A 15,157-nucleotide genomic window follows, 5' to 3' on the forward strand; every position below is an offset into this window, starting at 1 on the left:
GGAAGAGGAGGAGGAAGAGGAGGAGGGGGTTCCAAGATGGGATATGTCAAGTTATGTGAAGGAGGGGGAAGTAGTGAAGGTGAGAATTCAAGAAAATAAGATAATAAGAAATACCAACCACATACATGCTCTATTTGATGTTCCTACGAATGTTATTATACTATATGTTATACTAATATATTCATATCTAATGTTTATGACAGGAGGATCCTGTATTATACTCAAGGGGGCGCTGGATCTCAACAGTTTCTCTGGTTGTGTTTTTAATGTGTGTTTCAATTCTATTAATGTTGTGTAGGACCGAATGTTTTATTATTATTATTAGTTTAACACATAACCTAATCCCAGAGGGTGGAATCTAAAACAATCAAATACTTAAACTAAAAAACGACCAACTCAAAATAGGTTATTATAATGATCATGAATTTTATTATTATTATTATTAGTAGTAGTAGTAGTAGTAGTATTAATAATGATGATAATAATAATAATAATAACAATAATAATGACAATACTAATAATAATAATAATAATAATAATAGTAATAATGATAAATATGCAAACAACATTTAAAAATAAAACATAAAAGTCAAAGCAAAAAGTTTCGTTTAAGGAATAAGGAAACATATTTAAATAAATCAATCAAATAAATGAGTACATGCATTATGAATGTAAAAGTTAATACAAAAAATAAATTTGATTTGTGTATATATTTATATATGTATATATATATATATATATATATAAGATATAGATATATATAAGATACGTTTTTATGCTCTTATTTTGTGTTTCGTCAGCGGAAGTTCTTTGTTCACATCTGGCTACTTGACTGGTCCCAAGTTGAGTCCAGTGTTTCTGCTGCAGCAGCGTGGAGGAAGAGGAGGAGAAGAAGAAGAGGAAGAGAGAGAGGGGGGAGAGAGAGAGAGATACTATTTGTAATTGAAAATTGAAAAAGAGAGAGAGAGAGTCTCCCAGTGTGGAGTGTGTCTGCTGTGAGAGACGCTGCGTCTTCATCTTCATCTTCATCTGCTCCATCAGTGGAAAAGAAAAGAAGCGGCAGTGGCTGAAGACACAGCCTGAGTGAGAGCAGACAGTGGTGGGACTGGATGATCATCACTGCGGGACGTTGGTCCGGATGCTGCAGAGAGGAGGAGGAGGAGGAGAAGGAGGAGGAGGTTTTCTCATCGTGTCCTCTTTGGAGATTGCAACTGTGAAGGAAAGTGATTGAAGAAGAAGAAGAAGGAGAAGAATGGTGTTCAGAGGAGCATCTCCTCTCTGAGTTCATTTACATCATTTCTTCTGATATCGCACTCGTGGAAAATAGAAACTTCAGTTGACGTCTTTTATTATGGAATACCAGCGTCTCATCACTAGTTAAACATTTTGAGGCAGTTTTGAAAGAAAATCTTTCCTTTTCTTTGCTTTCTGTTTTTTTTTTTTTTTGTAGTAGAATTGTAACTCACAGTTGAACATATGGCCATCAACACGGACACCGACTTCCTCAAGTCCAACTTGGGTGAAGGTGGAGGAGGAGGAGGAGGAGGAGGATGCGCACCTCCCGCTGCGGACTTCCTGGAGACGGAGAAGCTGCTGACGGTGACCACCGAGCCCGGGGGCAACGGCATGAAGATGTCCACCTCCTTCCCGGTCAGTGTGGGCAGCGACAAGGGCCTGGAGGCCGACCAGAACGGCCACAGCGTCAATATGAGGTCGGGCTCCGTCGGGCAGCTGTCCGCCGCCGCTCCTCTGTCGCCATCCAAGGCCAGCCTGAGCCGCTCCTCCACCGGGAACGCCACCGTGCAGGAGAACCCCAAACCCAGGGATTACCTGTTCCTGGTCATCTTCTCCTGCTTCTGCCCCGTGTGGCCCGTCAGCATTGTCGCACTGGTCTACTCCGTGATGGTGAGTGATCACTTCATCCGTGCACAGACAGACAGGTGGTGCCCAAGCACCTGCCCTTTGACCTTAAATAAGGGATCATATCTGAGGGTTTTCATGTGGTCCCATGCACAAGTGTTTACCAATACCCTACATTTAAATTATAGTTGTAATTTCTGCAGAACAACACTTTAACATTAATCCATGCATGAGTGTAGTGTGTGCATAATGAATAAAATGTCAATGAATAAATGAAAAGTGTATTATGTGTGCAAAATTGTGCAGCAGATAAACAAAAGGCTGGATTTTTTTCCCCCCTAAATCTCAGTGGGGGTAAAAAAAAAAAAAAAAAGTAGGTGATTTAATATAGAAAAACGTACCTAATGTTGATGTTTAGGCATTAATTGTCAATTTGAAAATACATCATCCTATCAACATGATTAATAAGTCTGCCAAACTACCCAAAAACAGCTGAGTCTGCTTTTCTGCAGGAATCACTTAAAGTTTTATTACAGAGTTAACGCTTTACATGACATCACTTTGTAATAGGGTGGTAATATTATGGTAATACAGTCTTATCGTTAATGCGATTCCGAGCTTGGTAAAAAAAACAATTGTAAGGAGAAAAAAAAGACATATTATTACAATAATGCAATGTTATTTTCAAGGTAATAGCTTGTAATAAGAATTTCTGTAGGACACCAGTGTAACACCATCACATCATAATGTTTGTGAGTCAAAATTGCGAGTTAAATATTATAATGTTTAACTATTAACTGTACATGATTGTAGAAATAATATGGTATTAGCAAAAGTATTACCATTGTTGATTACTGTACTGTGATGTAAAGATCTACATAGTAATATATCAAATATAGAGGTCGTCAGACTGAATAGGGAAAACTCATAAAATCAATATGTGAAGAAATAAACCCACCAGCCACTTTATTAGGTACAGGATAGGATTTTAATCATAATGGTGGAAGAGTTTAGCTCGGTGCTTAAAACACTGATATCTGACGCACCAAAGCCACAGCAGGCAGCCACAAAAACTGCCAAAATGCTGCTATACTGTCTAGTACTTTATGATTGGTTTGTCTCTCACAGGGACAAAAAAAAGAAAAATCAAAATCAGAAAAGTTTGTCGACAACACCGTATCCAACCCGACTATAGATCATGAGAAGTGGTCAATGTCAGCCTCCCCCGGGATCATTACGCTCTCCGGGTCTTTAAAAAAGGAAAATCGACACTGTCCTGGTGTCACCCTCTGCAGTGAGAGAGGTCTGCAGCAAAAATGGTGGCCTGATGATCGGGGGGTGGGGGTGGGGGGGGGGACGTGTCACTCTTTGTGTCTCTCCTTTTTGAGATAACAACAACAACAACAAAAAAACTGCAGTTACTCTGCAGCTTTGATGATGTGATGCCTTTTCATTTCAATTTGGCCAAACTAGGATGATGCTAAAACTTTTACGAAAAATCCACCTGTCATGACGCAGGAAAGCTGAAAACATACTACCGTAAACGGGGCAGTTTGCTCTTCAAATGATTCCAAGTTGAGAAGTTAAGAAGCTCCTAAAAAAAGGCAGAAGAGCTGCTTTAGTTATTAGTTCCCCCCCCCCCTTCCCTTGCTTCTGACCTTGAAAGTCCTCCATCCTGACGGGAAAAGATCTACAAATGCAAATGACTGCTGTAAAAAAGAGGATCAGGGATATTTTGGAGAAATCTATTCACACCGAACACAATTGTGGCCAGATTAAGGCACTGCTGTGTAATAGTCATGCTGTCTAATCAACATCTGGATATGCCCCAACTGTGAGGAGGGATGGAAGTGCTCACTAACGCAGATTTAGACAATATTTGTGAACAATATTTGAGAGAAATTGTGATTTTTGTGTAGATAGAAAATGTTTTAGATCTTTGAGTTCAGCTCATGAAAAAATGGGAGCAAAAACAAAAGTGGCCAAAACAGATCACCGGTTACAGTTTGGTTAGAATACAGACCAGAATACACAGACATCGACTGTATGTTTTCATTATTAGCGTGAAGGTGACACAAATGTGCTTACAGAGGCAATAATATGTGAAATCTGCAGTTAATGAAGATCATTTTAAATTGGGGGAGCATTAAAAAACAGCCATGCAAACAAAGACGTCAGAGAGGTTGTAAACTATAGGATGTTATTTGGACTTTATAATGTATCTTCCCTTATTTTATCTTATTTTTATTTTTTTTGCCACGAAACAAAATAGAGGCTTCACAGTGCGGTGGAAAAATTACTTTTTTCCATTTGGCACAAACTCTGGGGTCATAAATTTCTGTAACCACTAAAACAAAATAGATCCTTTTGTGTGTGCGTTTCCTTTTTTTTTTTTTTGCCTGTGCAACAATATCCAGAAAAGAAGAACAATCAGCTCGCACGGCTAAATCAGGCTTTTTGACAGACTAGTGCAGTGCCCGTAGGAAGTACGTATGGGGGTGGAGCTCCCCTCAAACTTGTCCCCTTGGAAACAACGTAAATGAGTTCAAAAATCTTTAAAAACCGTCGAGCTATTTGGGCTCATGAAAACTGTTCGGGCTAGGCTACATTAACAAACATCGTGTGTAACCAGAAGGCTATTGTGTGGGTATGATTGGGTATTTCACCAATATGAAGAGAGATTACGAAGTAGGCTATTCACGACCTGTAGAACCGCGTCCATTGTGGCCACATCCATGCATTTTTTAAAACACTCACTCACCCGTAAAACTATCTTTTGTCCCAATAAATGAGCTTGTACACGATGTCTGTACAACAAACACATATTTTTTTTGACACAGTTTTTGCAGATGCATTGTTGTTGTAAAAGTAGCCTAGGGAGGGATTGTGCTTACTATGAAAGACAATCCTGACAGCGCCCCTGCCTGGTTGTAGCGTGATAAATCAGCGAAAATCAAGGATGCGCACAATCGTGCCATGGCTCAACCCATATCCAAAACCTTAGCTCCGTCACAGACACAACTTGCTTTATAGATGTCGTATCTCCTGCAGTATTCTAGCATGTCTTGTATCGGGATACGACTGCAACTCTTGGCGGCTGCTTAGCTCTGTTTTTCTACACACTTTACTTCTGACGCTGTACGGCCGCCAACACTCAGACCCGCTGAGAAACAAGGCAAAGAGGCAATGCAGTAAAAACCCATTAGTTCTGTAATATCACTCCTTGCGGGCACCACACACCAAAGGGAATATCAGGAAGTGTCCACGAGACAGCCTGTACTTCACCGAGCCGTCATCATGAACCCACTGACATTCACAAGTCAGCCACTTGGCTAATGGCACCCTCACCACGTGCCAATCTTAGAGAGAGAGAAGCAGAGAGAGGCTTTGACAGAGGGCATAAGAAAGAAGAGTAAAGGAGGGAGAAACTAGAGCTGGCCACTAACTCAATAGAAGGCGAGAGAAGTCAATTTAGTTTCGCTGCAGAGGGCAGATTGCAGCAGTTAGGAAGCTCTGTGGCAGCGATCAACGTCCTCTCTCTTTCCTGAGGGTATAGAAACGGGATATGGGCCTTCCAAAGAAGATCAAAACATCTTTCCCTACAAGGGCAGATGAGTGTGTGTGTGAGAGAGAGAGAGAGCGAAAATGGCCATAAAGTAGTTCCTATCACTGGATTAGAAAAGAATTGAATCAGATACCACATGATGTCGGATAAGTGCAAGTGAGTCAGACCAGGAAAACAGAGGTTTACACCTGCTGTGAACAAATGAATCAAAAGTAATGCGGTTGATACCACAGGATACAGGCCCGGAGTGCAGGATCGCTGCTAAGTGCTAATATTCTCCATTCCCATGTGAAATGGATGCTTCTGGAAAGTTGAAGAATGAAAAAAAACAAACCCTTCAACTGCTGTTGAGATGGTATCATGATGTTGTGTTCGACGGAAACACCCCAGACTCCAGATGTGTATAAAGTTACATTCAATTTGAATATAACAAGGTGATATCGTAAATTAGACGTTAGTTTAAAACTCCTGTGAACATAACGTAAGATTTACTCTTGTAGTTATACATGTGTGTAAACCAAAAGCAAAAATGTATAACTTTTTTGGCTTAAAAAGTTGGGCTCACTTAGAAATGTCCTTATTTTTGAAGGAAACGCAATTTTTTTTCAATGAATATAACATTAAATGAATCAGAATTACACTCTATACATTGTTAATAATGTGGTAAACAACTATTCTAGCTGCAAACGTCTGGTTTTTAATGGAATATGTAGATAGGTGTATAGAGGCCCATTTCCAGCAACCATCTCTCCAGTGTTCTAATGGTACATTGTGTTTGCTAATCGTGTTAGAAGGCTATTGGATGATTAGAAAACCCTTGTGCAATGATGTTAGCACATCTGAAAACAACAAAGTTTGAAGGGCAAAATGATTATTTTGAACAAAAATCATTATTTCTAATCGTGTCAATGTCTTGACTATATTTCCTATTCATTTTGCAACTCTTCTAATGAATAAAAGTGTGAGTTTTAATGGAAAACACAACAAAATTGTATAGGTGACCGCAAACTTTTGAACGACAGTGTATGTAACCCGAAAGCTGCTTTTCATATATGGATATGGAAATGTTTTCATCAACCCTTTGTACAGTGCTGCACAGCCTTTTAGTCTATTTCACCGTTGTTTAGCCTTTAATCTCTACCCTAACACCACAGCAGTGGAAGGTAAGGAACAAAAAGATGAATTGAACCCATGAACACTACCTGCAGGCAAAGGGCCAAATATTACTCAGAAAAGGCGCACACACACACACACACACACACACACACACACACACACACACACACACACACACACACAGGACTTCAAAGAAATGCCACTATGATTATCATTACACCTTCATGTTAGCATCTCTTCACAGTAATGCTGCTTTAACGCGACACATCCATATGCTAAAGTTAGCAAATACAGAAAGGAACCCCAACAGTGGTAACGCAAGTTGTGGGTTAGATTCCCAGCTCCGCCAGTCTACATGGCGATGTGTCCTTGGGTAAGATACTAAAAAAAAAAAACACTTATCTAGTTTTGATGATTGGTCATCGAGACTACAAAAGTGCAGACAACAAAAGAAATAGAGACAAAGACAAAGACAATTTCTTTGTCTTTGTCTCTATTTCTTTTGTTTTCACTTTCATCCCGTGACAAAAGACCAACATTGGCTCAACATATAGCCAAATCTGTTGAGGCCTTGCGGAGCCTTGGTGAGCGAGTCAGCATCTATCTACACTAGCATGTGATGCACTGCGACAGCCAGACGTTCCATCCATCCATCCATCATCATCCTCCACCACCACCACCACTTCCAGCAGCAGGACCACATATAACGCCACTTCCAGCTGGCTGCTGCCACAGATCTGTGACAGATGCCGCATGGTGGGAACGGCTTGTGGCTGGCAAACGCTGAGGATGTGCAGTCAATTGAGGTGACTGGAGAGGCAGGGGTAATAGGTTTTTACTGCCTTCTCCAGCCTATCCCAGTAATGGGAAGGTCCAAACTGCATGAGCTTTATTGCACGCTCGGCAGATTTGCCTGTGAAATATGGACTCACTATGCCCCACTGGATAGAGGACTGTGTGTGTGTGTGTGTGTGTGTGTGTGTAGGTATACTACAGGTGAAATATTCTAATTAGCTAATCTAATACTGCAGCAGGCGTCAGATTCAAACCGCTGTTACTAATAATATAACACCTGTCACAGTGCTACAGCCAGAAAACCTGAGACTGCTTAGCAAGTTAGTGCAAGCAATGACACTAGCACCAACTCACTGATGGATGACACCGACAACATGGGAAGCTAACACCGTCATACAAATAATGACACTACAGTGGCGCTTTTTCACTATACAGTTTGGTATCGATGACGACGATAGCGCAGATACGACTGATCGGGTTGTGATTTTAGCAATTTCCTTGCTAACTGTTGAAGATTAGCGCAGGTTTTTGATCTACAATTCAGCATCGTTAGGTTTGATTCCAGTGACGTCACTCGCCGCTAATCAGTGGCCGGCAGCTTGTCGACGTCACATTTTAGAGTTGGCTCAGCTCGCTTGGAACCTCACCAGAGCAGGTACTACAAATGGAAAAGCAAAACAACATAACCTGAATACAATCGAATCATGCTAGAACTGTATAGTGGAAAAGCGCTGTAGAGCACCTATGGTGACAGCTACTTTGAACTTTAAAATCCAAAGTACATTTTTTCCAGTTACAGCTGACTACATTTCTTTATATTCTGAGCTGATATGCCAGAGATTAACGTGATCATTTAAGGCAGAAATATATAAATGCACGTAAATCCCTCACAACTATATTAGCTGTAGGGAAAGCAGTGCAATTTATCAGCAACATTTTCTTTCATATCAACAGCTACTGAAATTATCACCATTATGTCGTAAAATTAACCTAACTTTACCTGATCTGCGCTAATTGTTTCCCCTACATTCAGTACAACATAATCCTGCTGCCCACGTCCCGCATCCCCAGCAGAAACAGAACATGGTGACACCTCAGATCTACTGGCTGCAAAACGTCAACATGGCACCAGCCAAATTGTGATTCTAGAAGCTTTAAATGGTTTTAAATCAGATTATTATGGGTGACGTTACCACCAGTAATTTTTTTTATTTTTTTTTTTACATCAAATTGTGGAAAGAAACAATAAGTGCATGGTAATCGCAGGACAGAGTACACTGTAGATGTTCTGATTAGTCATACTGATTTGATAGAAATCTTACAAAGAGCAGCGTGCTTCCTTCTTGTTCATTATCTACACAAGGGGGTCGATGTGCTAATTGGAAGAAGGCACTTTGTCGTTGTGTGACCTTGTGTTTTTTTTTGGTTGTTTTTCTCATGCACAGTTTTATTTTAACCAGGATATAAATCTAATAAACATTCATGAAATGCATTTTATTGCTCCAAGAATGAGGGCAGTGCCGTCGCGGCTCCGACAGATTTGATCATCTGAGCGCATGTGAGTGGTTTGCAATTTTAATGGAGAATGAAATGTAACAAGCCTTAAGTCTTAAAGCCTTACTAGCGCCCCCTAAAGTGCTGAGAGGCCCGTAACGCCTCAAACAGACCAAAGAGTTTCAACAAACGGACGATAAGAGATCGGCAAACGCTTAGTTATAACTCAACCTTCTGATAGTCATTCTCTGACGATTCATTAGTGTTTTAGTATAGAAAGAACAACATTGGGACAATACATATAAAAAAAAATAAGGGGGATGAACAAAACCAGGAAATCCAGGAAATATTTGATGAAAATACATACAGTAAGTAAACACTCCTTGCTCCTGGTTGCACTGTCCCTGTGTACCACACTGCTGCTGCTGCTGCTTCTGCTGCTGCGGCTGCTTCTGGCTCTCCATTATTCATGACAGGAGGGAGAGGGAGCACTTACTGACTTACTACCCTCCACCTCCTTCTGCTGGAAGGTTGGGAGGTAGAGAGAGAGAGAGAGAGAGTTAGGACTGGACAAGACCCTTTGAGCAGAGAATTTCCCCATTCATAAAACAAATATGACTGAGCTTACTCTCACTGTGGATCAATAGAGAGTCATAAGTCAAGAGAAGCCCCCTCACCTACCTACACACACGCACACACACACACACACACGCTTTACTGCACCCAACACAAACCACTGTCTTATTTATAATATAATGCTATGTTCAAGGGGTTACACGGTCGGTGTAGTGGTTAGCGCTCTTGCCTTTGCAGCAAGAAGACCCAGGTTGGAACAAGGGTCTTTCTGCAAGGAGTTTGCATGTCCTCCCCCGCGAGGATAGAGCGGTAGAAAGTGGATGGATGGATGCTTTCTGAAAAGGAGTTTGCTGATGTTGCCCTTCTCTGTGATTGATAAAGGCTCTGTTTGTACCACAACTTCATGTTGTATGGCGGTGACACAGTGGTACAGCAGGGGCCGTCATTCATTGGAGCTGACGTGTTCCCGACATCTGTGTGAAAAGGAAAAGTGTACATAAATGCTCTGTATGGGTGTAGGAATGAAAGGCAAAATCGTGGTGTAAATAGAGAAAAATGCTTTATAAATACAGAACATTTACTATTGCAGTCCTGAAAGTAAGAGGCTGAACCTGATCCCTATGTGTGGGAAATACATCTCTAGTTTTGCTTTCAGGAACTAAGAGTGATATGTGCATTGATGTACTTTTTTGCTATTGATTTTTTGTATTATTTAATTAGGTTTTATTCAACAAATTGGCCATTAGAGGATGGAAAATTGTGGCCATTAGTGACAATACTTACAAATCCAAATGGTGATTGGTTAGTACTAAAGGCGTCATGCTCTTGATGCAAAACATGAAATGTTTTTTTCAGTGTTGACTTGTCCAGTGTTGCTGTCCTATGAATCCAATGTGGATTAGAACAGTCCAGTGTGTTGGTGAGTGGGTGTCTTCTGCAGCCTCAGATTTCTATGTCCACCTGACAGCAGGAGAAACAAACATATAGTAGATGTTTTTTTTCTGCTCACCACAGCTGTGCAAAGTTGTCATCTGAGTTACTGTCAAGTCAGATCTGTCAGGTCCAACCAGTGTGGTCGCTCTCTCCTCACACGCAGCTCTACATCTGTTCCTAATAAGGCACATCAGGTGCGTTTTGAATCTGCTTCTTAAATTAATACTAAATGTATTGATTAAAACCTATAAGACAACCTTCATGCATACTTTGACAGCATATATTAGCATGTGAGTGTGATTATTGCTCTTGAAAGTAGTTACCAATGTCCCCACGCACCTCCACCCCATTACACCAGGGACAACATGGAGACAGAGGTGCTCATGGGAACAAGGATGAAGTAACTAGAAAGAGAGATGAAGGAGGGTAGAGGGAGGGCTGTCTCTCTCTGTCTCTCTGCAGTGTAATCTTATCTGATACAGAGGCAACCCCCGACTCTGTGCCCTCAGAGTACTGACTGACGGACTGAAGCAAAAAGAGACACAATGTACTATGAATTAAAGGTCCGGTGTGTGACGTGTTGGAGGATATACGAGTATGTTTGTATAAGTGTATAATTACTTTGAAAAAAACTCATAAGTATGTACCATACGTAATTCACCTCCTGCTCGATTTTCTCATCAACACAGAACATGCAGTGAGTAAATCCTTCTCAGCGCCCTGTGGTACATTCACATGCTCTTCAGTATGTGAAGACAATGAGCAGAGGCACTCTAATCCAACACATCCCACAGTCTAAAAAATATAAATATATTGTGTCATAAAATATAAAAACCTGTCCTTATGAAGGCAAGTGTATATCACACTATATTTATGGGAAGCCTAAAATGTATAATGTAAAGATAAATGTAGAATCTAATAATGCCATATATCGCATGCTTCACTATGCCCAGAACTCATCAACGGCATTTTAGCCAAGTCATGTTTTGGGGCTGTTTATTTCTTTTTTATGGGAGAAGAATATTTGCGACACAGTTGGGAGAATTGTGTCTCTGAGACAGCTACGGCAACACAAGTTATGGCGACACAAAAAAGTGGTATCGTGTCATCCTTGTCATTAATTGCCTTTTTACTGTGCACATGTGAATAACTTGTGCATAACTTTCCATTAAGAGGACTCAGTTTGTTTGAATACTGTGGCAGCACAGTGAAGTCAAATGCAGTGCGTAGTCTTAAAAGTACAGCATCAACAGATAGAACGTGAACGTAGAACGTGACATGATGTTTGGCCTGTGTCCGAGCATGTGGGCATCACAAATGCGGACTGCAGTTTACCTGATGACAGCTGTCGTCATTAATAGCGAACGGTTTTCCTTATGTTACTCACTCATCTCCTACTGCTTTATCCTCCACATGAGGGTCGACGGGGGGGGGGGGGGGGAATCCAAGCTGTCATAGGGCGAAAGGCGGTGGCAAATCAACCTGCAGTTGATTTAGAGTGTACAAAATCCCAAAATGTGCATGTTTTTGCACGGTGGGAGGAAACCAGAGAACACAAGGAAAACCCACGCACACACGGGGATAACATGTAAACTCCACGCAGAAAGGCCTTCATGTTACTACACTTCTAAAACAGATTAGAAGGAAGAGAGGGATCATGTTTCTGTTGCTGTGCTGTGCAGACTCCTGAATTCAGCACCACAGACAGCTCCTGAAACATTTATCAGTCTTAAAAAGTAAAAAGATGTTGCCATCGCAAATGTAAGAGCGTCGTTTTGCTGCACGGCAGATTTAAATTTAGAGCAAAAGACTTGTTAAGTGGGATTTCTTCACCCGTATCTCTTTGCCGCAGCTCTCGGCTCAACACAGTTACAGTTTCAGACACTTTTTCCCCCTACTTCCCCCCCCCCCCAGTTTGTCAGGACTGTGACCCAAAAAGTAGATGGAACCAAGCCGCAGGGACACAGACTCAGGCTGCCGTCACAAGCTGCATTCATCCACACACTGCTCTAGATTTCAATCTTGTGAGCAGCAGATGCCGCACCGTGTAACTTTGTTTTCCTTTCTTGACTGGTTTGAGCGTGTGCTGCGGACCATTGTGCGTGTGTCAAAAAAATAAAAAAAACACAGCAACATTCATTCACACAGCCACCGCCTGCAGTGTTTTCACGCTGCATGCAGTGGCATGGAATCACACGTCTGGAGTGAGTCAGCGGAAAGTTGCAGTCGATCAATGCAACACGCTCATCGCTGATGCTCCGGTGTCCAGAACTTGCCAGTTGTTTACAAACACTGGACGTGCTCATCATGTGTGGACAGCTTGATAAAGCGGCACATGAACACACCATTTGCATACACATGGGTATGTGCGTGGATAAATTCTCTTGCACCGTATAGGTTCGTTTTATGTATAGTGCTGCACTGATTTGCATGTGTTCAATTTGATTTGACGGGTTGAATTTAAAACAAAAAAACAAAACGTTTTATAGCTTTCATTCTATTCCGTAGTTGTCACTTTAAGGAAATACATACTCACATCCCTTTGGTAATATTCACAAAATTGGTAAATGCTAATTATTTAACATTGAAAGACGGTGATTGACAGATGTGTGTGTGTGTGTGTGTGTGTGTGTGTGTATGTGTACATGTATTTGTACATTTTCTTCGTTTTTTTGCTCCACATAACAAAGAAATCATTAAAAGTGAATGATTTTGGTTTGTGGACCAAAACAAAACACACTCCCAGGTTTGACAAACAGATTTTTTAACGTTTCTGACATTTTATGGACCAAACGATTACTTGATTAATCGAGAAAATAATCTTAAGTTGCAGCTGTAGATTAGGCTTTTTTTTTTGTTGGTTAAGGCTGTCCAAATGAATGGAAGTCAATGCGGTGTGTCCTAAGAAGAATAGCTGCACAAACCTGTGTGTGTGTGTCTAATCTTGATTGTGCAGTTTCATGAACGAGTGTTTCACACATCATTCAAAGCAAAAACAAAGCTGAGTGGACGACAGCGATATCGGCCATGTGCCGATTCGTCATTTCAGGGAACCTCACATGTGAAAAAAAACAATTACTCACCCCCACATGCATCATCCTGTCTCTGCATCTGCAGCCTGCATGAAACCAATATACAGTATATTCAGCATTAGGATGATATACAAGTCACACCCCTCCATCAATCACAATCTGCCAATCTGAAATAGACAATTCCACCACACTCAGCCGGGAATAAATTGTTGTTGGCCTTTTACCTCGTTGGACTTTATAGCGTCCAGTAGACGAGTCAACATTACTGCACATTTGTGTCCTTTCACAGCCGACAAGATTGAGTGCTTCTCATATTTTCACTGTCTGTAACAAGAATATGAAGCTGTTCTGTGACACCAGTAAACGTGTATTGGTAAATTGAAGCTGACTGGCGTGCTGGATTTTTTTTTTTATCATACATGTCAGCAGATGCAGCCTGAAAACAGAACAGTGTTGAGGCAGATACAGCGCAAATTGTCTAGAATTGTTGATGAGATGCAACGTGTTTCATACAGTGTATACCTTGCTTAACAATATTCAATAAATGTGGTTCTAATGACCTTCTGTGCTCCTCCAGTCCAGAAACAGTCTGCAGTCAGGGGACATAGACGGGGCCAGGAGGCTGGGTCGACTGGCTCGTCTGCTCAGTATCGTCTCCATCGTCCTGGGTGTGGTGATCACCATCGTCTTCTCAGTTTCAGGTACAAAAATTGAAGACGTTTTAAGACGCGTTGTTTTCGGTTGTTTAAGAGTGACCTGCCAAATCTCAACTCAACTAAACTGTTACTGTTTGAAAATGTCTCACGAAAAAATTAGTGTAACCTCTTCACATGCTTACTCTTCGTCAGTTCATAAACATAGGAAGGAAGGACACTTGAAAATAACGTGCTATATTATACGTCATCAATACAATACCAACATTATTTCCCACTCAGTCAAATGAATAATAAAATTATTACTGATAATAATCTTAATAAACAAATTATTATCACGCTGCAGTTTGTTTCACATTCTGTTACAGAGTCAGATTAAAAATGGGCTTTTATTATCTTTGAAGAAATGCCGACTGTCCCTCTGTTGTTGCGGGAATGAGAGTAGTATCTCAGATCTGATGATTGAATAACACATTAATCTCTGGAAATTAGTAAAAAAAAATAAAATAATTGGGAGTGAAGTGGCCCTTTAATTTATGCTAATTATTTTAGCTGTGGTTCATAGTACAGTGGTGTTTAGATCTTGAGTTGGTTTGAGTATGACTGAAAACACAAAGACCACGATCACACCTGGAAATAAATCGGGTCCTGGATGAATCTCCTGTGACCACAAATGATCTGATGTGGCGACCCCGCCCTTTACTCAAATACACTTGACAGTTTAACACACTTGTGACAGTTAAATTGAACAAATCTGAATACACACACGTCCACCGTCAGCCTGTCTGTGTGTCCTCAAACCACCTCTGAACGTGGTTTCTGTGATAGGATCTGAGGATATCATGTGTCTCATTAGTCAGGCCTGTACTCAGCATGTGCTGGCCCTCCGATCAGACCAGGGTCTAGAACTAATACAGTTACGGGGTGATATATGACACTACACTGCATAGGCATGAGATGTGTGTCCAAACTCAGCATATTTCCAAGCCATGCATGTGTGTTAGCGTGTGCATTGATCTCCTGTAGTACAGCAACAACTGTAATGGGCTGACTGTGCAGTGAGGGCGGCAACAGTTCAGCTCAAAGCCTCAACACACGGAGAGTGATGGCTAATCTAACGTCTGAGCTGACTT

General features: G+C 41.1%; 1 protein-coding gene across 1 annotated transcript; it reads left to right on the plus strand.

Annotated features, from left to right (window-relative positions):
- Nucleotides 1-1,476: 1,476 nt before the first annotated feature.
- trarg1a (trafficking regulator of GLUT4 (SLC2A4) 1a) lies at nt 1,477-14,930 on the plus strand (the record flags this gene model as incomplete). The annotated part of the gene is made up of 3 exons (XM_083886940.1): nt 1,477-1,905; nt 13,949-14,072; nt 14,881-14,930. The coding sequence occupies 3 exons, from the start codon at nt 1,477-1,479 to the stop codon at nt 14,928-14,930; spliced, it is 603 nt and encodes a 200-aa protein (XP_083743066.1).
- Between the last annotated feature and the right edge of the window lie 227 nt (nt 14,931-15,157).

Source organism: Microchirus variegatus (assembly GCF_963457635.1).
Source record: "Microchirus variegatus genome assembly, chromosome: 3".
Lineage (NCBI taxonomy): Eukaryota > Metazoa > Chordata > Actinopteri > Pleuronectiformes > Soleidae > Microchirus > Microchirus variegatus.